The 23632-nt window shown below is 38.5% G+C and overlaps 1 protein-coding gene across 1 annotated transcript in view; it reads left to right on the plus strand.

The window, feature by feature from the left end:
• The window catches only part of LOC139945878 (receptor-type tyrosine-protein phosphatase F-like), a 56370-nt gene that overhangs the window by 16055 nt on the left and 16683 nt on the right, over positions 1–23632 (plus strand). The window contains exons 9-37 of the mRNA XM_071943378.1: positions 1096–1227; positions 2857–2913; positions 3367–3666; positions 4179–4478; positions 4643–4927; positions 5365–5676; positions 5837–6133; positions 6417–6728; positions 7163–7459; positions 8001–8133; positions 8559–8734; positions 9169–9456; positions 10656–10888; positions 11936–12005; positions 12980–13086; positions 13712–13928; positions 14520–14619; positions 15514–15769; positions 16018–16060; positions 16648–16750; positions 17835–17914; positions 18237–18565; positions 19020–19107; positions 20249–20325; positions 20426–20462; positions 20807–20904; positions 21365–21487; positions 22344–22501; positions 22810–22945. Coding sequence (XP_071799479.1) covers positions 1096–1227; positions 2857–2913; positions 3367–3666; positions 4179–4478; positions 4643–4927; positions 5365–5676; positions 5837–6133; positions 6417–6728; positions 7163–7459; positions 8001–8133; positions 8559–8734; positions 9169–9456; positions 10656–10888; positions 11936–12005; positions 12980–13086; positions 13712–13928; positions 14520–14619; positions 15514–15769; positions 16018–16060; positions 16648–16750; positions 17835–17914; positions 18237–18565; positions 19020–19107; positions 20249–20325; positions 20426–20462; positions 20807–20904; positions 21365–21487; positions 22344–22501; positions 22810–22945 — 5144 coding nt within the window. The remainder of the gene's footprint in view (positions 1–1095; positions 1228–2856; positions 2914–3366; positions 3667–4178; positions 4479–4642; positions 4928–5364; positions 5677–5836; positions 6134–6416; positions 6729–7162; positions 7460–8000; positions 8134–8558; positions 8735–9168; positions 9457–10655; positions 10889–11935; positions 12006–12979; positions 13087–13711; positions 13929–14519; positions 14620–15513; positions 15770–16017; positions 16061–16647; positions 16751–17834; positions 17915–18236; positions 18566–19019; positions 19108–20248; positions 20326–20425; positions 20463–20806; positions 20905–21364; positions 21488–22343; positions 22502–22809; positions 22946–23632) is intronic.

Below are 23632 nucleotides of genomic sequence, written 5' to 3' on the forward strand. Positions count from 1 at the left end.
TACCATGTTGCTTTATATGCATTATACGTAATACCACCATATATTCAATCATTGTTGATGTCTTGTGAATTGTACTTAGTTAAAGGACCGAACAGCTTTGGGCGTCATGAAAGCCTTCGCTGTGATGCTGTTGGGTTGCCACACGATGGTTCTACCTGCAAAGGAATGTTGTTCTGTTTACCAGATCCATACGGATGCAGCTGTGCCGCTGGGTACCAGGGACTTGAGTGCAAGACAGGTACACCTTTAACTCACACATTCAGTAACTATATAACTTATAATATGCCCTCAGAACACAAAATAATCCCTCAATCTTCAAACGGCAGCTCAAAACACACCCCTTCAAATAAATATCTTAAATCCTGGACTTTTGACTTTGGGAACCGGCACCCTTGAATGGCATTTCTTTGTCAGATACTGTGCGCTCTATACAAGTAAGTGCTGTGTATTATTATTCTGTATTATTATTATAAATTCATCAGTTAAACACACAACAGTGACGCCATTTCGGTGAAGAAAGAAAATGCACACTACAACATCTCTCCCCTCCCCGCTGTGTGCTTTAACTTTGTTCGTATCAAGGTGGTTGTGCGTCTAGGCCCATTGAAGCAGTACACGGATGACGTCTCTATAATTGGGTGGAACTGTAGGGGAACGTTAACAGTTCGCCAAAGTTATGTTTAGATAAAACCAGACGGACTTCATACCTTAAGCTGAGAACCGCTTTAAACAAAATGTTTGTAATGTGTAAAACAATATTTAAGTGGTAATAGATTCGATACGTGCGATATGAGCGTTACAAAGCGGTTATCATTAAATAATAATGCGCTCATTTGTTTAGAGCTTTATCTCTGACTCTTTTTTAACTGGTTCAGGTTGTACTGATGGAACATACGGTGCCAACTGTGCCCAGATATGTCACTGTGCCGAAGGGGTGTCATGTAATGGAACAACAGGTGAATGTTACAATGGAAACTGCGCAGCAGGATACAAAGGAGTTAACTGTCAAAGTAAGAGGACATACCTTCAGTTACAATTTGAAAATGTTGGGGAATTCAAACTATGATGTAATGATCTCTTTCCCATACTCTTCAGATTGTATCGATGGCAAATTTGGTGCCAACTGTGCCCAGAACTGTCACTGTGCCGACAGTGCGTCATGTGATGGAACAACGGGTCGGTGTAATGGAGACTGTGCAGCAGGATACAAAGGAGATAACTGTCAAGGTACGGACTACAGCTGTAAATTGGTTATTTAAGAACTACCAATTTGATATTCAATGTCTACATTAATAGTCATCATGTCTCTATTCCTATTTTCCAGTACAATGTGCCCCTGGCGAATTCGGTGCCAACTGTAACCAGACTTGTCACTGTGCGGACGTGGAATCGTGTGACTGCACAACAGGACAATGTGATGGAGACTGTGCAGCGGGATACAAAGGAGATAGCTGTCAAGGTACGGATTATAGCTGGAAATTGGAAATTCAAGAAACACCGAATTTGATTTTCAATTTCTACATTTTCTTAGGTTCAATATTAACTCGGATCCAAACAACTAAACATGACAATGTTTACTTCTTGCGTTACCATGGCTACATTTGTTACCTTTTTGGATTTAAAAAGAAAATTGATTAATTGTAGGCCTATGTATACATCGTATATACTTAACACTTAACACTGATAATTCATTTACAATATTTTGTTTTCGTTAAATGTCCCCCCCCCACCCAACTTTTGGAGGGTGGGGGACACATTATCAAATGTCCCCCCCCCCACCTTTTTGACCACCTTTATCATGAAGCCCAAGTTTTGCACTGTGTAAGACGAAACCCTGTGTCCCTATATGGGCATTAATTCTGTGGGCAAAGGATGACACAATATCCCCTCTCTAAATTGGCCCTAAATTGCATCACAGAGCATCTAAAATGCAAAATTGTCCCGGGCCCTTAATCGGACCCGCACCCCGAGCCGTAAAGGCTTCTCACACGCATGCTCTAAAGAGTGCACCACAGAGCATCTAAAAATACAAGATTTTCCCGGGCCCTTGAGCGGGCCAGGACCCATGCCGTAAAGGTTCTACACTCACGTGCTCACTATTTGACAGTATTTTCCCCAAAAACTTGGTTCATAGAGCCGCACTTGAAGATGCTGTCAACCCAAAAGGTTCTACTGCTGCTCACATTTTTACAGAAGTTGTGTTCCGTTCTGTATGCCTCTTATTGGCCTAAGGTTGCACCACAGAGCATCTAGAATGCAAAAAAATTCCGGGCCCTTCAGCGGGCCCGGACCCATGCCATAAAGGTTTCGCACTCGTGAGCTCACTCTTCGACAGATTTTCCCCATAAACTTGGTTCATATGTCCGCACCTGAAGATGCTGTCAACCCAAAAGGTTCTATACTGCTGCTCACATTTTACACATGTTCTGTTCCATTCTGACAGATTTGCCCCCATAAAGCTTGTGTCTTAGGTCTGGTGATGATAGGGATGAAACGCCGTCTGAGCATTAGAATGCAGAAACAATACTGATATAACGAAGCTATAATTTAGTTGCTTTTTAGGTACAATAACCATGATAGCAAGAATAGGTGCATCATAGTTTGAAATAGGCATCAAATTCCAACATCTGAGAGGGGGGGGGAACATCACCCCTCGGGTTTACTAGATTGCACCAGAGAGCATCCACGGGCAAAAAAATAAAATTCCCGGGGCCCTAAAGCGGGCCCCGAACCCCACGCCGTAAATGTTATGTCCCCCCACACTTCAAGACGGATTGACGCCCCTGATTGCCAGAGTGATTACCAATCGTATGCGTTCCTTTATAAGTTGTTATAACGGTGTTTTTTATTCAACAGAGCAATGTCTTCCCTACGAAGATAAGCTATCGTGCAGTACGACTTGTACAATATTAGGTAGGTTGCACTCATCTGCTGAACCCAGATATGTAGGCTTCTTTCCAACTCGATCTTCCCTATCTGTGATTCTTTTATGATTAAATTTAGATACTCATTGGTCTGATTAGTTTTCTTCCCAATGTGTCTTCCCTATTTTAAACTCTTGTTTTTGTCACATATTTGCTTATGTTTTTTGTTTGTTATAGCGAAATACTATGATTTACTGTTTATAATCTGTTTATATACTGCATTGCCTTTTGCATTATTCTTAATGTAGCTCCTGAGTCCTGTGTCTCTGCATGGATGTATATTAAAGTGAGGCGTGGTCTCCAAGGCCAATGTAATCATGGCATTTAAGGGATTAGTTCATACACTGGCTCATTTTCGCTTATTAAGCAGTGACTGTGTGAAGTGAATTGTATACGCTCTTTACGATCTTATATACACTCGGAATGTTCCAATTGATTTCAGATCCCAACATGATGCCACAACGTCTCAATGTGTCTTCTTATTCTGCTGATGATTCATTCACTCACACATTATCATGGGAACCGGTAATGTGCCCAGCAGAAGGCTTCAGTATAGTGAACTACGTGTACATGTTTGAGGTACTTGGTGGTCATGAGAGCGATGTGGAACCAGTTGCAGTGGAGGGTACATCGGTCAACCTTAACTTGTCTCTTTGCACAAGATATCAAATCAAAGTTGCTGCACAAACGAGTAAAGGCATCGGGAATAACAGTGAAGAATCCTACACGACTAAAACAACGGGTAAATAATCTCTTAAATAAGTCAGTTCGGTATATGTTATAATTATTGTGTGGTTAGTTGTGAGTTTAAGTTTGCGTTTAACCATAGTTTCATATTAATCCTCGCTGACACAATGGCGTGTATTTAGCCCTCAAGGCTCTGAAAGTTGTTCATGGACAAGTACGTAGTACTATAGTAGGCCTACTGAGCTACCTTGTGATCTACAAGCCTGATTATGATACGGTACACGGCAAAACACGAGACAAGACGCTTGATGTGCAAATAATTATTGCTTGTGTAAGTTCCGGCACAATTTTCAAAAAAATAGAAAGTGTAATATAAGTGAGCAGCACTAAGCTTAATATTTCTACAATTTGCAACTTCCAATTAAGCGCAAAATGTGGCTATAGTTTCATACATCTTCTACTCAGGTCAGTAATAATGTTTCAAAACAAAGAAGATTAACGTCGTAGCATATAATTGTCATGGGTGTTATTATAGCCTTCTTTTCTTGTTCTTGTTTGTACTTGAAGTTCCCAATCCTGTAGCCAGTGTAACCGTGTCTCCAACAAGCCATAATCAACTTACAGTATCATGGGATACCGACAATCAGAGTCCTTGTCCTGCCACTGAATACCTGGTGACATATGACCTTATACAACTTGAGCAGTGTGAGGTGGCAAGTAGAGGTATTGAAACATTGACCACAACCAAGACTACAATCACAATTGAGAGACTTGAAGCGTTCTCAACATACAGGGTGACTGTTACATCAATAAACCAAGCTGGGAGTAGTACCCCCGTCTCCAGAACTATGACAACGACACAATCAAGTAAGTAAGAGTTGATATTACTTTGGAAAGTTGTGTTTTCCTTTCTTTCCGTTCTGCAGAGTTTATTTAATCTATAAGGACTGTACCATTTTTCTAGAAAACTCCACTTGTACATTTTTGTTTGTTCTTATTATAATTAATTGTTTACGTGGTTTTCATATTAGTACCAGAAGCACCAACTGTAACTGTCGTCTCAGCATCTTCAAATCACATCGAGTTCGCATGGGAGCTTCCATGTGGAAGAACGGGTGGCAACATAGCAGAGTACCGATACAAGTATAAAAAAGCAACAGACAATGAGTTCATGCAGGCTATCACAACAACGGATAAACGTATAAGGATAACTTCCTTGACGCCATGCACTTCATATGTATTTCAAGTGAGAGCTTTCAACAGCATTGAAAGAGGACCGTGGTCCAATGAGACTAGGCAAAATACAACACAAAAGGGTAATACATGGTATATCCAACGTCATAACAGCATAACAACAATTAATAAAGCATTATTGCAATGCAAAACTATTTATTTTGTTACCAATAATGACGTTATTATAAAAAACCATGTTTATTGTGCGAGCTCTTTACATTCAAAGATTGAGTAGCTGTTCAAAAAAGTGATGTCATCATAACCGCAAAGGGATGCTAGCATTTTTAAAAAGTTATACCTTCTCATTTCCCTTATTCACACAATGCCACAAACAAAACTGTTCGAAAAATTATTTAGTGGAATTCATGTCGTTGAAAAATAAGTTTTGTTGCTTAATTAGTAAAACAGGTTAACCAATTAGTGTTAACCAATATAAATCTTGTTAATAGATTGTTAAAAGTCTTTCTGGATCTTTGGTACTTTTGGTTATTAATTGTGTGTTGCATTGCATTTTATACAGAACCTTTGGGTGTCAAGAATTTAACCGTTGAACCAGACAGCCAAGGTATACTAGTTGCGTCTTGGGAAGACAGAGGAGTTGGCCATAAAAATAAACCGTGCCTTGCTTCTAGTTATTATGTGACCTATGAACTCATCAATCTGGATCAATGTGGGGAGGATGATCAATCCGGTGGCTCATTGAACACTACAGACACAAAAACCACTGTCGAGGGTCTTCATCCATACTCTACATACAAGATAAGTGTAACATCGAGAAATGAAGCTGGTGATGGACCCACGAAATTCGAATCAGCGATTACAATGGAAAAAAGTAAGTCAAATACTTAATGCTTGTTGATGTGTCCATGCTTAGTGTATCTATTCCGTCAGCTCGTCGTAAGAGAGACGCAATGACATCTTTGTTGTTGAAAGATCTGCACATTTTCTGACTCCTCCTTATTATAAATGTGTTAATGGTCTCTTTCGACCAGGTTTCGGGATTGCGCCTACATTCAATAGCAGTAGAGTGACATCTGATACTATCAGCATCACCTGGAACCCCATCCCATGTGGTAGTAGAGGAGTTCGTATCACTGGTTACGGCGTGAGTTTGTCTCGACAAGACGGGCAGAGCAGGCGAGACAACCCAAAGCAAGTGCCAAACACTTCTGTATCTGCACAGTTTGACCAGTTATCCCCCTGTACAGCATACATTATCACCGTAAATACTATACAACTTAGGGGTGAAGGGACATCGTTTAGCCGTGAAATAGAAACTGACACAACCGGTACGTATGACACGGACAGTTCATCGAAACTGATGATTCATACACACAAAAATGAAATCTGCGCAAGCGACTTATGAATGTATCAATAATGAATAACTTAATTATTCGATCATATATATATTTTTGTTTGTTTTTTGGGTTGTTTTTATTTTTGTGCTCGATCCAACCAGTCATATTGAGTTTATTTTGATGTATTGATATTAGTCTCTCGCGTGCATTGACTGTTAATATTTATTATGTTCAATAACCATGTTCCACGCTTTTGTGCATGATCATTCCAAAGTTCCAGGTGTTGTTACTCGCTTGACCATCAGTCGCATTCAACATGATCAACTGAGAGTGGAATGGAGAGTCCCTGGTACCAACCCAGACACTCCATGCCTCGCCACCGACTACCTGGTGACCTATGAACTCACCAATCTGGAGCAATGTCAGGAGGTGGACCATGCCGGTATTTCATCACTGAACACTTCCGATACTTCAGTCATAATAGAAGGATTGAAAGCATACTCTAAATATAGGGTCAATGTTATCTCGCGAAATGAAGCTGGGAACGGAACAGCGACAGCTAAATCAAAGATTACCGGTGAAAGAAGTAAGTATTAATAATTGTCAGAGTGGATGCATTTTGTAAATGCAAGTGATATAATTGTTTGATTTACGTACAACATAAACGCACAAAAACGCAATGATTTATCTTGTACAGATAGTGGAATATACTCATATATATCTTTAATTATTTTAGAGCAATGCAAAGTACATTAAATGTTGGTGATTCCAGCCACACCATCTAGACCATGCAGATTATAGTGTATCATCGTCGTAATGTGACAGGCGCTTGATACCAATGCAATTCTTGTGAGTTGGTTGAGCCTCATCCGACCCTTGTGACTTGATAACATTTTAATTTTAGGTCGCTCATTATTTAAGTTTGGTTTGTTTTTCTGTACAAAGAAAAATCACAAAGAAATGAACGAAATAATAACATTAATGAACCATAAACGACTGCATTTTGATTATTTACATTAGGCCCCCAAGCTGCGCCTACGTTTAATGAAAGTGAAGTGACAGCAAGTAGCATCAGCATCACCTGGATTCCAATCCCATGTGGTAGCAGAGGAGGCATCATTACTGGTTACAGAGCTGAGTTGTATCTAACTGGATACGTAACTGGACACGCCCAACGTCAACAGGGGGTGGATGAAAGAGGAACGTCTGTACGGTTTGTCAACTTGTCTCCATGTACATCTTATACCATTATAGTAACTACCCGCGGATCAAGCGAAGGCACGTCATTTGAGCGGGAAGAGACCACAGATATTGTCGGTATGTACAAAATATAAACATAGATTTGTTTACCGAAATTAGTCTGAAACAAAAGGGAGTAGGAACATGTGAGAAAAGTATTTAAAAACGCATTCCAAACACAGCTTCACAAAAAGGCACTTTGGGAGAATGCCCGAGAATTGTGCTTACAAAGAAAGATACCCTTTGTTGGCTGCATTCGAGACAGAGTCAAACAAATATTCACCACCTACAAATTACGTTGCATGTTATTGTTCTTATAACAGCACCAGGACGACAATTAGGCCTTACGCTGCTTGATTATTTCAATAACTTTGAAAATTGCTTTAAATTTAATATTTCCAGTAGTTTATTTATGATTGTGTGTTATTTATTTTTCTTTCTGTATTGCATGTATTCAAATAGAGTCTCCTACATGGTGGGACAAATAAAATTGAATTGAATTGAATTGAATTGAAATGGCTGGGCTAATTTGCTGCTTCATTTTGCTCTAAATGATGCAATATTGTACAAACAACTTAAAGAAACGTATAACAACATCACCCATGTCTTTATACACTAGCTCCTGGACGAGTGACCATGCTGCAGGCAAACCCAACCTCAGACGCAACCCAGATACATGTTACTTGGCAGAACCCCAACGCTAACAACTGTCCAGTATCTAAATACACAGTGGAATATCAACTCGCCAACAGGTACGAGTTTATTATCACTAAAAACAAGCAAATTTGCAATGCTAAAAATGAGTCGTATATTACTACCAAGTATAACTATGCATTGTTTGTTTCATCTCGGATCTTGATGTATAACTTGAGTGAAAGAACATTTTTTTTTATATATATCATGTAATAACGGTTCCTCACGTACAAAAATGCGTCAGTTAATATAATAATAGTAACATGTGTCCAATAGCTTAAACTCGTCACTGTTCTTTTCTCTCGGAAATCGCAGACGCAACAACTATAAACAGGCGCAGGAACGATATTTCAGAGTAATGCCAGCTACTCAGATTTTTGTTTTCTTCGCACAAAATAACCGATGGCGTGAAATCCTTTATAACAATTTTCCTTTAGTTGTTGCACTAGGAATAAATCCTTTAAAATAATTGTTTTCTTTAAAGGGACCGGTGTGACAGTAAAGTTACCCATAATCGTCAGCAGTGGCTTGATGGCTCCCAGTCAACAACAACCATAGCTGGATTATACCCTCACTCTACATACAGCGTGTACGTCACGCCTTCTAACAGTGCAGGAGCAGGGGAAGAAGTATCAGTGACAGTCATCACCAACGACACTGGTAGGTATATTAAAACTGGTTTGTACGCCTTGATTAAAGGCAAGATGTGGGTTAATGGAGCCTTTACCAAGAAAACAAATCGCTTTCCTTTATTGAAGAATTGCAATTGTTAGTAAAAACAAAATAGCAAAAGGGATGCAAAGGTATGCATAGGGCACGTGACCCTGGAGTTTGTGCATTATAAATATTTTGTTTTTCTTATTTTCATCTTCATTGATCAAGGGAGGAAATTGGTAATGGTATAGTGTGTAAATAAATTATAACAAATGAATTGAACATGTTCAATGTTTACTTGAATGTATTGTTGGTAAATTCAAATGTCGTTCTGACTGAAGGATAAAATCGTTGATGCACTGCTGTATGTATACATTCACGACACTTAGTAATCAGACCATCGTTTGTTTATTTGTGTAAAAAATTGTTCCCAATTATAGCACCTTCCGGTCCTCCAAGAGATGTGGAGTCTACTGATGTTACCAACCAAACCATAGCATTATTGTGGAAACAACCAGAGTGTGGCCAGCGTAACGGAATCATAACCCAGTATCATTACACACTCATTGACAGTGAAGAAGGAGTATTCAAGGAAGATACAACCTCTAGTACGGGGGTAGAGTTCACTGGTCTAGTTCCCTTCACGTCGTACACACTGTCAGTATCTGCAGAGAATCAGTTTGGTTCAGGACCAGTTGCTTCATATACGACTCAAACAAAAGAAGGAAGTAAGTAGTGTAATATCGTTTAATGTCTACAGGCCTATAATGCACTACATAAGACAATGATTGTTTTTACTAGTTTCAGTCACCAACATGTATAATACAACTTTTATACATAGATTACTATGTTTTCTCTTATAAGACTAGATGTAACAACAAATAACATCTCACCCGACTGCCCCTTCCCAAACATTCAAGCCACCTGGAAATATATATTTGTTTTCAAACATTAGAGTATATGTTCCTGAACAACAAAATAATTGTTTTGAGTAATTGTTTTAACGACTTATTATATGTTGAAAACAAATAAATAAAGTTGTGTGGGGGTGACTCCGCCTACCCCTTTTGTGACGTCAATCGAGGCAGACTTTGCCTCGATCGAACATCGAACACACGTACGTGCAAGTACATTCAAGTCTTAGTCGTGAGTTTGTACGTTTCGAAAAAGTTTTTTTCTTGCATTTTTCCGGCAATGTCGACCCGGTGTATTGCTGCTGGATGCAGCAAAACAACTAAAGATGGGGGTCTGTTCGTCAAGTGGTCCGGTCCGACGTCTTTTCCAGCGCTGTGCAGCAGATACTTCGAGTCGTCGTCGTGCTTCGAGAATCCGGAATACACTACACACTTTGACATTAAGAGAAAAGTTCTTTTCTAAAACATAACGCCATCCCAATAATTTGTCCAGCTATAGTTGGGTAGTCGAAAAAGGTACCTGAAAGACGTAATGAACCTAAAGGAGCATTTGCCTAACATGAAAAAAATCATGTATTTCAATTTTGAGGGCATGTTTTTAGCTTGCGCGAATCGTCACTATGTTGTGTTGTCATCGCACCTCGATTGACGTCACAAACAGCGCCCTCTCGTCTCGGGTCGGGCTTATTTTCAAATTTGTAAATAACATGGAAACTAATTTTGTAAAACCTTAGTTAATTGTTAATTTTATAGTGACAAAAGCTTTATTTTGACAAAATACCACTTCCAAGTGACTTTCAGCTGAATGTGAACAAAATGATTTCCCCCAACATACCTGACCACAAGAAACACACAAACACTAATTAGTTACAAAACGATGGTGGCTCTGTCTTAATAGTTGAACCATCCTGGTGTACTTCATGTTTGCTTGGATATTTCTCTCACGTATTATTATAGTGTGTGTTTTATATTAGTATAGAAGTACTGGAAGTATTGTTAACATATTATTTCAGTTCCTCCGCCCCCAAGCAAAGTAACTTTTCCAGTTACGAGGAGCGACAGGATCACCGTAGCGTGGAATGCTCCTAGTCCTCCTCATGGCATCATCATTAGCTACGAGATCCGATATTGGAAGACGGGGAACCAGGCATTGGGAGATACAGTGAGAATCACTAAGCAGCTTGCTAGTCAGTACCAGACGAGGAAGATCTCGAATTTGGAAGGAAGTATAAGCTACTCATTCCAGGTAACACATTGTAAAATTATTAAAAACACAAAACACGATATTATTTTTGGATCCTGTTGAATATATATTTTTTTGTAAATGCAAGTGCAGATTTTGCTATGTCAGATTTTTGGCCGATTTGACACACAAAATTTGATTTAAAATTCAATAGGTATTTTGATGGGGGTCGAAAAAGTCCGCCTATTATTAGTAGCAGTGAAATAAAGTGCTCAAAATTAGTTTTTGTCGGGATCCCGACAATATATCACGTGACGAATTCTTATGTGTTTTATAAGAAACGTTTTAAATTTTTGTCATTTAAATTTCTGACCATTAAAAGTAAAAGTTACACTTTTTTTCGATAGAGCGGGTGATACTCTTTGAAATACCATTCACTCAAAACAATCTATTTTTAATGTTTGGGGCCAAAAAACTGACATAGCATCTTTACCTCTGCGGAGTGCCAGAAGTTTCGTAGCATTTTCACGAGTAAACATTAACCTCAGCAATCAACTTGTCGTGTTTGTCGTGGCGATAAGTCGACTTTGAGAAGCAACATTTTCATGAAAAACCGTCTTTGAGATACAAATTGTCTGGACAAGTTGACATCTTAGTGTCAGTAAGTTGACTTTGAGAGTTAAATTATCAACCCAAGTCGACATCATAGTATTCATGTAAGTCAATTTGCAGATTTAAATCATCTCTTAAGCTTAATATTACTCTTCTGCAAAGACACCTGTTAAATTATAACTTATCCAAGTTTAATATCAACTGCATTCAAACTGAAAAAAAAAAAATCGAAAATACATAGAAGACAAAAGAAGAAGAAGAAGAAAACAAAAATTATTCCTCCACAAAACAACCGTCAACAATTTAACAACCACAGCAAGACATGGACCTGTAAGACCTATCTTCAATATGTATTACGAAATTTAAGCCCATAGACCAGAAGAATGGACACAATCAAAACATGCCCTCATCACCAAATGAATACTGCCATGTCCAAGATTCAAGAAATATCATCTTGTATTTTATTTAAATTTTCACGTTTTGATAATTATCTTCCAGGTCCGAGCTGAGACAAGTGTTGGACATGGTCCATGGAGTGACATCGCAACCGTTACTACTGATCCTGGAGGTAATACTATTACTATTAATTTTGTTTTCGAATAATTTTTTTATTTAAACCCTACGAAATTAAATCGCGCAAAAGTAGTTAGGTCTTTGAAAACAATTTAATTGCTCTATCATGTTCCATAAATACACAAGTTTACCGAACCAACCATGGCCACACAGCATCAGAAAGCCCTAATAAATATGAGACTGTCGGTCAAAAAAGTGCAAGCAAAACAACCCATCACAATACAGTTAATGGGCCTAAAAACAAAGCGGGTCTATACTGACGTAAACGTATCATGCATATTGTTCAAATGGAAATGTATGAAATTACGGGCTCGATGGTGTTTCGTTATATCATGTGGTCCCTACTCATCCGGGTTATGTTCACCAACAACGAACGTATCGCACAGTGAGTTCACCACCCAGTGTTAAGGGTCTATGTACTTTTTGTAGGAAAAAAACACATTGTCTACAGATTTACATTAAACTAACACAGTTTGAAGATAATTATAGTAGAAAGCTTCCCTGAAAATATTACTTACTGAGGTGCTGTAGTTTTTGAGAAATTAGTAAAACAATGTCATAAAAATAATTTTCGTCTCGGTGCACCGATCATGAGACGAAAATTATTTTAGCATGTAAAAACGTACTTCCATAACATTGTTTTACTCACCTCAGCAACTAACATTTTAAGGTACGCTTTCTACTATAATTATCTTCAAACGGTGTAAGTTTAATAATGTAAATCTGTGGACATTGTGTTTTGTGTAACAAAAAGTACCCAAATCCTTTAAGAACAGAAACGGTTTGGAACATCTACATTGTATGGAACACAGACTTTATTAACGTATCCACAACCGGTTTGGTGCAGTTAACTTCCTTGTTTATACGGCTATATCCAATCATGACACAATGCCGACGTGTACAAACATTTGGAAATGAGGAACAAAGTAAAACAATTATCATCTTGACATGCGTTTCCTTTCCACACAGAGCCAAGTCAACCGCGATCTCTGATCGCTACAGAGATAACCCAGACGAGCATCACCCTCAGTTGGGAAAAGCCACAATATCCGAATGGGAAGATCGTACATTATATTGTATGTATACGGTGTTTTACTGTTTTTAGAACCTTCAGACACTGTCCAAATAATACAAATGATCACAGCAGCAGTGGAGGTTGGCGACCAAAGTATATAGTTTAAACGGAATATTTGTCTCGACGCAGTGCTTCATCTCGAAATTAAGTCCTATAAATGCACGCTTAAGAAGACATTATGAGGAACCCCCTTAATATTGCTGTTTTAGATCCTGGTTTGTACTAGACTTGATTCAAGTCCCGTCCTCGTGCGAGAGGCCTCTAAAAGCATACATGCCGCCGTAAAAATGTAGCTACTGGGGTCCCGAGAACAGGTTGGGAATGCAGAACATCAAAAAAAATATTAGTTTTATGAGATTGGCACGGGATTGGGTCTTGAGTCAAGTCTGGTTTGTACCTAATTTAACATCGTTGCTGCTTACCTTTGCATACGTTTGATGGAAACCAGATTTCAATGTCAACACCCTGTTTTACACTTATTATGGAATGTCAAATAGATTTTGTGGATAGTTAATATTTTATTTCAAATAATCATTTTGAAAACCCAAAATCGTTTTATGATAAAAAAGGACCCGATCTTCACTTTCGTTCGTTTGTACTCACACAGTCTACTCATTAAACCACAGGTTGAGCACCGTGTATATGCCCGCCCATACGACCGTAGCTTCAACTTCTACAGTGACTCAGAATTTTGGAGTTCAAAAGTATTGGCTGCGCCTTTAATTACAGTTATCGGCGATTTAGAGCCTTCCACACAGTATGAGGTTCGGGTTCAGGCAGTGAACAATGCCAATATAACTGGAAATATTACACAACTGGAAGTCTTCACTGAATTACCAACAGGTAAATAGTATGGTAGATATTGTTATGTAATGTTTTCACGTTAGAATATTATGAGCATAACATTTTTACACTGTTTGTTTAGTGTTTTGTCTGTGTGTTGTTGCTGTTGCTGTTGCTGTTGATGTTGCTGTTGCTGTTGCTGTTGCTGTTGCTGTTGCTGTTGCTGTTGCTGTTGCTGTTGCTGTTGCTGTTGCTGTTGCTGTTGCTGTTGCTGTTGCTGTTGCTGCTGCTGCTGCTGTTGCTGTTGCTGTTGCTGTTGTTGGTGTTGTGTTGTTGTTGATGTTGATGTTGATGTTGCTGTTGCTGTTGTTGTTGTTGTTGTTGCTGTTGCTGTTGCTGTTGCTGTTGCTGTTGCTGTTGCTGTTGTTGTTGTTGCTGTTGCTGTTGATGTTGTTGTTTCTGTTGCTGTTGTTGTTTTTGGTTATTGTTGGTTTGTTTGTTTGTTGTTGTTTGTGGTTTGTTTGTTGTTGTTATTGTTGTTGTTTTTTCGTTTTTTTTAAGGGGGGGGGGTGGTTGGGTTGTGAGGGGCCATACAAAAGTCTTCGAGCTGAACACGATTGTTTTGTATTTCTGCCTATTTCTCGATCCTAGATCTTACTCCACCTGATAAGCCGGCTCTCATCGGGGCGGAGTCAAGTGTCACACATCTGACCCTCCGACTAGCTAGTACCAACGCCTCTAAATATACCAGGTAAATTGCTTATAAATGGTTATGTCATGAGAGGGGTAAGTTTAAAGGTATCATCATCATTGAAATCTGCGAAAAATGCCGGGAACTCTACCGATGCTTTAAAATGTTTTGCAGGGAATGTGTACTTATCCATGCAGTGACTCAAAGGAGGCCAATGATCAGAACACACTGACATTATTCCACTATAAATAAGGGAATAAAAGTTTAGCGACGAGTTCTTAAACGGCCGTTTAAAGCCGACAGGGTCGTTGCCGTGTGAAATGTCTAAACGGACGTGTTTAAACGGACGTTTAAGAACGAGCCACTACTCTTTCATTCCCATTCATAAATGCCCTTTTGTTAAAAAACGTTGAACAACAAAATTACAGACACTTTGACAGTTGAAAATTTGAAGATTGAACACGCGGAAGCCAGCCGGTTATAAACACTGGTCATTATCAACCGTTTAAACACCCCCACGTGACGCGCTCTCCACCAATAGGAGTAGAGAAACTGTCTGGGGTATTTATGAATGTTGTTCTATACACACTTGCTGGCTCATATGCTACGATATCCTAAGCTGGACCACGGCATTCGTCATTTAGGGGTGTCACTCAACGTGCGCGTCCGTGATTTGGTAAAGAGGGGGCACAACAAATCTGTGTACACATCCTTTGTTTCCAAAACTCGTATGTCAAAATGACAATGGTGGATGAAACAAGATTATTCGAGGTTGTATTACCTAAAGATGTAAACAGCACAAACAAATCGTTTAAAAATGGCAAAACGAACCATCTTAAACATGATAGGCACAATCGTGGACTCATATGCCTGATCTCGAACCGGCCCAGGGTATGTCATCATTGTTTCAAACTATTCTTCATGCTCATGTTTTTTTTTTTTTTTTTTTTTAAGTTCTTACCAGATTGGTGTGAAGAGCATTGCTGGTGATTCGACCTTGACTGGCAAAATATCCAAACGATCTGCGCCTGAATTTCTGCACCACGACAACAATCCATCTGCTTATGTTGCTGCTGAATTACCTGGAAGACTCCCAGAAAAGTTTGTCGTTGGTGACAACAAAACCTACGGCGGGTACTGGAACCCTCCGCTGCAAGAGGGCGCTGTGTACGAGATCTACGTCGGTGCTGTCAGCAGAATAAATGAAACGGTATGCCAAAGCAAGTTACTAAACTATCGAAAAAACAAGATATAGCATTGTGTCTAGCTTTAAAAAAAAAATAATAATAATAATACCTGTTAAGTATTGTTATTGCATGTATTTTAACTTGCATACTTTGTTTTCAACCCAAACCAATTGACAATGTGTACTGACCTTTTTTTATTTTATTTTTACTGTTAACTGTTTATTTATTCTGTTAAATCAACTGTTTATTTATTTTATTTATTCTGCCACAGAAAGCGAGCGTGGTTTGGAATGACGAACCATTGACAGTTGAAGGTGGGTTTGATTTTAATTTAGTTTAAAACAGTGTAAGATTGATCTCTGGTCAAGACAGTTGCTCCTAAATAAGATCGTGTGTTACACAATCATCACGTTTTAAGAAATCAAGATTATGTAACTACTGGTGACTCTACCTGGCTAAACAAATCACATTCCGTGATGGCAATTCTTAAGATATCGTTCACTCCGAAAGTGGATTCAACAAGTAAAGTGTTGAATCCGTAATAAACGTATATAAATCAGAAACTGTTAGCACCCGGGAAAAAAACATGTTGGTTTGCCATTATAGGGGCAAGAGGTACCCCACATGTTTCCATACTGTATTACACATTAAGGTAACACTTTTAGGGCCAACCCCTAAAAGTCATCTAAAGTTTGTGTATGAAATTCCACGGACACACTAAAGACACAACATAGGGGCGCGGGGCACCATGCATCTTGCTCCAAGTCAAGCACAACATGGAGTAAAAAGAAAGATGTCCTCTATAACAAATATACAGTATAATCCGAACGAAGGTGCAATAAGTATGTCATCTGCTATTCTTCGTATTGAAATATCATGCTCTTATTATTATCTATCGTAGTGGATGGAGATTACTTGGAGCCTAACGCTGCTGGATCGGTTGTTGCCGTTATACTCATTCTTCTGGTGTTAGTCACCATGGTTTTGCTCGCCGCTGTTTTCTTGTAAGTTTTGTTGTGGTTGTCTTCAAGCAAAAGTCAAAGTGTGTACGAAAAAGATTGTTACGAATAATTATTCTTACCCTACTGTGTCGTTGGTGAAAACTGGCCTCCTTTGTGTTGATGGTCTGTATTACTACAGTCGGATAACATGTAAAGCTGCCTATAAGTAAGGGCAAAACCAAAATGAATGCTAATTAGTTTCACGACAAAATGAATGTGACGTCCTCTAGCGAGAATGTTGTTGTCTTTAGGAGTTGTATAACTTTCAATTCAGTTCCCATCCAGCCTTTGTACGACATTTTACTAAATGCTAACCCTTTGTAGAACAACTATAGTAACAATATCAGATTAAGACGTGTCTCTGTTGGAATGTACAACAAATGATTATGGTGTAGGCCTATTCCGGGCATGCACAAAAGAAGTTAACTAAATGCAAAATTCCATTATATTAAGTTCTTTGGATATACGTGTAATAGTCCAAAGTGACTATTCACAGGTGGCATTCCATAACAGTTACACAAAGGGGGAAGGCAACAGCCTCTTAATGTAAATTCCGATGAATAAGTATGACCGCTGTTAAAGGAGCTTCGCTACTTTGTATGTGAGGTCCTCATAAATATGTTTATAATAAAGTGAAGTTTGCGCAGACTCCGTGTAATTAAAATTTCCTTTGAGAAGATGGATTAAGCATTTGTAAACTGCTTACCCAACCAATAGGACCTAAGCAAAACAAATAGTTAAATTATTGGTCTGACTTTTGGACCCTATACTAGCAGAGTCTTTCTCGAAGATAAAATAAAATAGTAGCAAATAATTTAATAACAAAAATATGTAAGTTATCAAACAACAACTTGTTTGGCATAAACATTCTTGAGAGTCTCAAGTAAGTCATTAAATCCTTTAATTAATTTGATTTCGTCAACTAAGCTTTGTATTTTACAAATTTAGATTCAGGCCTCTTTATGTGTACGAGTAGGCCACCTACTCTCCACATTGCTATTACATAAAAGCTCCTAGATGTCCCACCAAATGTATTATTTAAACTATGTGCTCAATTAACTCGTTGTATACTTGTTTTCATTCGAAGACGCAAGTGGAAAGAAGGAAAGGCAGTGGATGGACATAATGGTGTGAATGCAGCTTCTCTCAACCCACCAGACTATGAAGGTATGACGTAAACACAAATATACACAAATATATATTGTTCATTTTTGTCGAGGCAAAGTTTCGGTGGCATATATGCCTACACAATTTTGCCACAGTTATCTTTAAAGATAATTACTCCCACCGAAAGGCTTTATGAGTATAGAGATAAAACTCGGAAAAGTATGAGAATGATCGAACAAATATTGTTCGTAATTTGTTTTTGTTGACTTATAGGCACGTATACAAACCACTTAATCTGAAGAAAAAAAATGTTATGTTATTTGTAACTCTTAAGTAAAAAAATAAAATAAAAATAACTCCAAGAGTAACTTTACTTCTTCAGACATTGAGCTTTTAAACCGTGGCTGTGATGCATCCGCTGACAAAGTCTCCCGTTCATCTACCGACCATTCCTCCGGACAGTCGGCCAGTATTCCCGGCCCATCTGCACCGAAATCACCCACTAAGGATCAGTCTGGTGCCGGTCCGTCAACACCAACCAAGCCGGCTATCAAACAGAAGCCGAATATTAGGTCCAGACCCAAGTCAAAGAGTGCTGTTAAGGGTGCATCTGGCTCATCAACTACGGGAGCAGTGACCATGACTGATCTAGCACGGTTCATCAAAGCGAGAAAGTCTGGAAAGATCAATGCATTTCAGCAAGATTTTGAGGTACATTTAACCGGTGTCTAACATTAAAAGGGGTCGCTAAGTTGAAATTCAGTTCTGTTATGCAAAGATTTTCTACTAGATAGATTCACTAAGAAGGTAGGGGAAGTTACGCAAGTCTCTATAAACATTATGTTGAAAACCATCGTATTTAATTTAGTGCCCCAAGACTGCAAAATTGTTTATCATCCAAAATCACCAAACGACGTCACACTTCAAAAATATAGATGTATTTGTTTGATTGAATATAGGAACATTGAAATTGAAATTCGATCAAAACAACTAGCGACTGTAAGACCGTTTGACTCTTAAAAACTTCCTAAATGACTGTAAGAACCCACTTTTGTCTACCATATAATGCTTTAAATTTCGCTCCGAAAGAATGAGTTTGAACAAAAACGCGTATTAATTCCCTCAAAATATTACAATTTGTTCTGTTACTATTCGTTTCTATAAGACGCTCCCACCTGCACCCAACCATCCCCAGACGGTCGCATTGGATGATGCGAACAAGAAGAAGAACAGATACAAAAATATCTCTGCATGTAAGTAAAAGTTTTAATCCAGAGGTCTTTGGTTAAAAACAAGCTCTAGGTCTTTGTTCAACCCAACCTATTAAAAATTGGCCCAATCACTTTCCACTGAGACATATTAGTTACTATATTTAAATAGTATGTTTGATAGATCCTTATTCAAATAAAAATAAAATATAAAGCATGTATTGAATAATAAACAAACAACATCACGTCACATTGATCATACTTTTCTTTACAAATTTAACATTTAAATTTGAGTTTGCTGGTGACCTAATCAAAACAAATATTGACTAATATTGTGGTAGCTTTGGAAGGCCAGTGTCAGTGACACCAGTGTCAGTGACACTCTGCTTCAACTTACTGCACAGATTGCAAAATTTGATGTCAAAGTTTACAATTAATTAGTTATTCACTTCTTATGTGCAATAATGACTAACGGTAGGTAATTTTGTAAAATGTCTCATTGACATGTATAGCAAAATTATTAAAGTCATCTGGAAGTGGTATTTTTTCAAAATAAAGCTTTTGTTACTAATATATGTGTTTCGATGAGTGGAATGTGAATAAACAGTAAACTAAGGTTTACAACAATCAGTTCTTGTGTTATTTACAAATTTAAGAGTAGACCCCGACCCGAGAGGGCGCTGTTCGTGACATCAATCGAGGCAGACTTTGCCTGTAATGCGTAGAGTAAACACAACTGCAAAGTACATGTACGGACCAAGTCGTGAGTTTGTACGTTTCAAAAACATGTTTTTTGTTAATTTCCGGCAATGCCGACCAGGTGTATTGCTGCTGAATGCAGAAAAACACTTTTTGAAATGTACCAACTCACGACTTGGACGTACATGTACTTTGCACGTGTGTTTACTATACGCATTGCAGGCAAAGTCTGCCTCGATTGACGTCACAAAAGGGGTAGGCGGAGTCAGCCCCCAAACAACTTTATGTATTTGTTAAACATATAAATCGTGACCAACAATTACTAAAAAAAATTGTTTTATTGTTCGTAAGCATATACTCTTATGTTTGAAAGAAAACAAAATATATTACCAGGTGACTTTAAAAACATCGACCACTGTTTTGTTTGGCTTTTCCTCAAGTCATTTCAACGTCACTGTTTTTTATATATATATTATTCCTTCTTCAGATGACCACTCACGTGTTGTGCTCGAGCCACTTGAAGGACATCCACATTCGGACTACATCAATGCATGTTACATTGACGTATGTGTTAAGTTATTATTTTACGTTTTAGCAATAAATAAATGACTATGTAAATTTATTATTGAAAACTCAATTGATGTTTACTTTGAACTCTTGACAGGGATACAAGTACGATGCCAAGTATATTGCATGCCAAGGTGAGTCAAATTTAGATTTACAAACTACGAGTTGTCAGTTCGGGGGTAAAATACTCCTAAGTGCTATTTTGTGAGAGCATGAATCGCCAAGATCCGTCAAAGTAGCATTACAATGAACTGAAACGGTAGGGTTTGAAACTTCTACATCAGTCGTAAGTTAAAACCGTATTATATATCTTGAAGTAAAGCTGAGCACAAAGTGGTTTTAATGTTAAAATGGGCATGGTTTACGGTGATACGCTGGTCAAATTTGTTATTCAACTTTTCCAAGCCCTGGAAGCAACTTCTTACATAAGTGTTGATGAGTTTTATGAGGAAACAAAAACCTTATTTTGTTTATTCAGGTCCCAATCAGACGACCGTGAACGACATGTGGCGCATGGTATGGCAGGAACGTGTCGGAAAGATCATCATGCTCACAAACCTCGTAGAGAATGGAAAGGTTACAACATTTGTCATACGTCATAACCTAGTAACTAGTTTGAATTGAATATGTAATCCACCATTAAACATAAACTGACAAACCTGTAGAAGTTTTGGGATCGATCGGCCATCTGGGTCACGAGAAAATAGTGAAAACCAATTACACATGTTGCATGACATCGATTGGAAAAAAAAATAAATGAATAAGTCCCTTAAATACAAACTATCGCAGTTATGTTTCTAGAACAACGTTACTAAAAACCATAGTCAAATCATTTCACGGACTTTTGTTGATGAGCTTGTACATGTCACAATTGTTGTGAGTTATAAGAAGCACATGTGCTCTACTGAGAAGTGAGTATTTTTAGGCGGGGTGGTTAAAGGCAGGCCATTTAGACAGACAACAACAGTGTCTGGAGTCAGTACAAGGGATCGATACATTAAATAAGTGAATGTTAATACGTTTTTCTATAATGCAGGATAAATGTGAGAAATACTGGCCAGACGAAAAATTGTTCAATGATTATGGTGAAGTTTTTGTCAGAAATGTTGAAGAAAAGAAAAGTCCGACCTTCATCTTGAGGACTTTCCACTTGTCAAAGGTAAAGTATTGTTTTCTAAAGACACTGAACACCTTTGGTAACTGTCAAAGACCAGTCTTCTCACTTGATGTATATCAAATATGCACAAAATAAAAAACCTGTGAAAATTTGAACTCAATTGGTTGTCAAAGTTGCGAGATAATAGTGGAAGAAAAAAATTCTTGTCAACACGAAATTGTTCAATGATTATGGTGAAGTTTTTGTCAGAAATGTTGAAGAAAAGAAAAGTCCGACCTTCATCTTGAGGACTTTCCACTTATCAAAAGTAAAGTATTGTTTTATAAAGACACTGAACACCTTTGGTAACTGTCAAAGACCAGTCTTCTCACTTGATGTATATCAAATATGCACAAAATAAAAAACCTGTGAAAATTTGAACTCAATTGGTAAAAGTTGCGAGATAATAGTGCAAGAAAAAACCCTTGTCACCACGAAGTTCGGTTTTTCAGATGCTTGATTACGGGACCAGAAAATATAATTATGAGGTCCGATATCAAATTTAAATAACATTTTAGTGGAGTATTACTTCTTTCTCGAGAACTACGTTTCTTGAGAGCGAGCCGTTTCTCACAATGTTTCATACTATCAACAGTTTTCCATCGTTTCAAAGTTGTATGCTTACAGTTATTTGAGAACCAATTGATTGCTTATCGAAACTCACAATCGGTGTAATTGTACCGTCTCGCACTTGAACTTCTTTAGTAAATGAGTTTGATTGTTCTCATTATACAATGTTCGTCGTTTTCCAAACTTGTTTCGAAAACTACAGGCTCCTTGTATCGTGTTTCTGTGTCTTTTATGTTTGAAGCTAATGTAGTCATTATAATAAATGGTACCTTATTTCCACTGTATACAGAGCAGCGAGCCTGAGGGGGAATACCGTGAGGTTCTGCAGTATCATTACATCACATGGCCTGATATGAAGCCACCCGAGTCTTCATCCCTTCTACAGTTTATTGGACGAGTACACGCCTCAGAAACAACCCAACATGGTCCTACTATCGTGCACTGCAGGTATACTCACATCTAAAGACCTTTAGCATTATGCCACCATCTTTGTCATGTTATCTGTATCCAATAACGTAATGTATTTCAATATTCATTTTGCGAAAAGAAACCAGACTACTTTTTTCATCCCAGCCTCGGTTTGGATACATTGAGTTGAATTTGAGGATACCAAGATGGCCTACCATGATAAAGGTCTGTTGTTTTGTCCCTGCTGCCGTTTCAACAAAGTGAGTGAAAACTATTTGCCTCTTCTGACTGTTTAGTTACTTTTGAACCTACTGTTGCAAACTGGGTTTTTTTTATGTAATAACTAGTGCTGGAGTTGGCCGAACTGGAACCTACATAGCATTGGATGCCATGATGGAACAGGCTCAGGCAGAAGGACAGGTCGATGTACTCAGTTTTGTGCGTAACATGAGGGACAAGCGCTACTTGATGGTTCAAACTGTGGTATGGGCACAACTTTTAATAATGCTTTGACATATATGCTTTGTTTAGATTAATCATGTGTTCAAAATCCAACGAAAACCCCGGTCATGACACTTGTGTCCTTGAGCAAGATGCCGTTCGGCACCGGGAGGGTATTACCGGTGTCAGATGCAATTGTGTCCGCCATGCAATACTGTCCGTTCCGGACACTTTTGCATATGCAATCGTGTCTGGGGCTATGCAAAAACCGTCCGGTGGACATGTACATGACTGTGCGCGCGTAAGCAAGCGTGCGTGCACTGAACCTACGTATGCAACATGAATATTCACGTGTTTTATGATTGCAACGAATACAATAACCAACGGCCGAACATTTCCCATGTCAATCATGACATGCACTTAGCTTGTAATTTAGCTTAGCTTAGCTTGTAATTTACTGCAAGGACGGTTTTGCACGGGGCGGACACAACTGCATATGCACATGTGTCCGGGCGGACACAACTGCATTATGCAGCAGCGTCCGGGCAGACACGATTGCATATGTCAAACCGTCCGGCGGACATTATTGCATATGCAATACTGTCCTCCGGATAGTATTGCATAGAGGACATAATTGCATGCGACACCGGTACTAGCTATTGCCGAACGCAACTGTTAACATAAACTAATTGAACTTACTACTGACTAGCAAAAATGCAACAAAAGTTA

This window comes from Asterias amurensis, chromosome 13 (assembly GCF_032118995.1).
Source record: "Asterias amurensis chromosome 13, ASM3211899v1".
NCBI classification, from domain to species: Eukaryota; Metazoa; Echinodermata; class Asteroidea; order Forcipulatida; family Asteriidae; genus Asterias; species Asterias amurensis.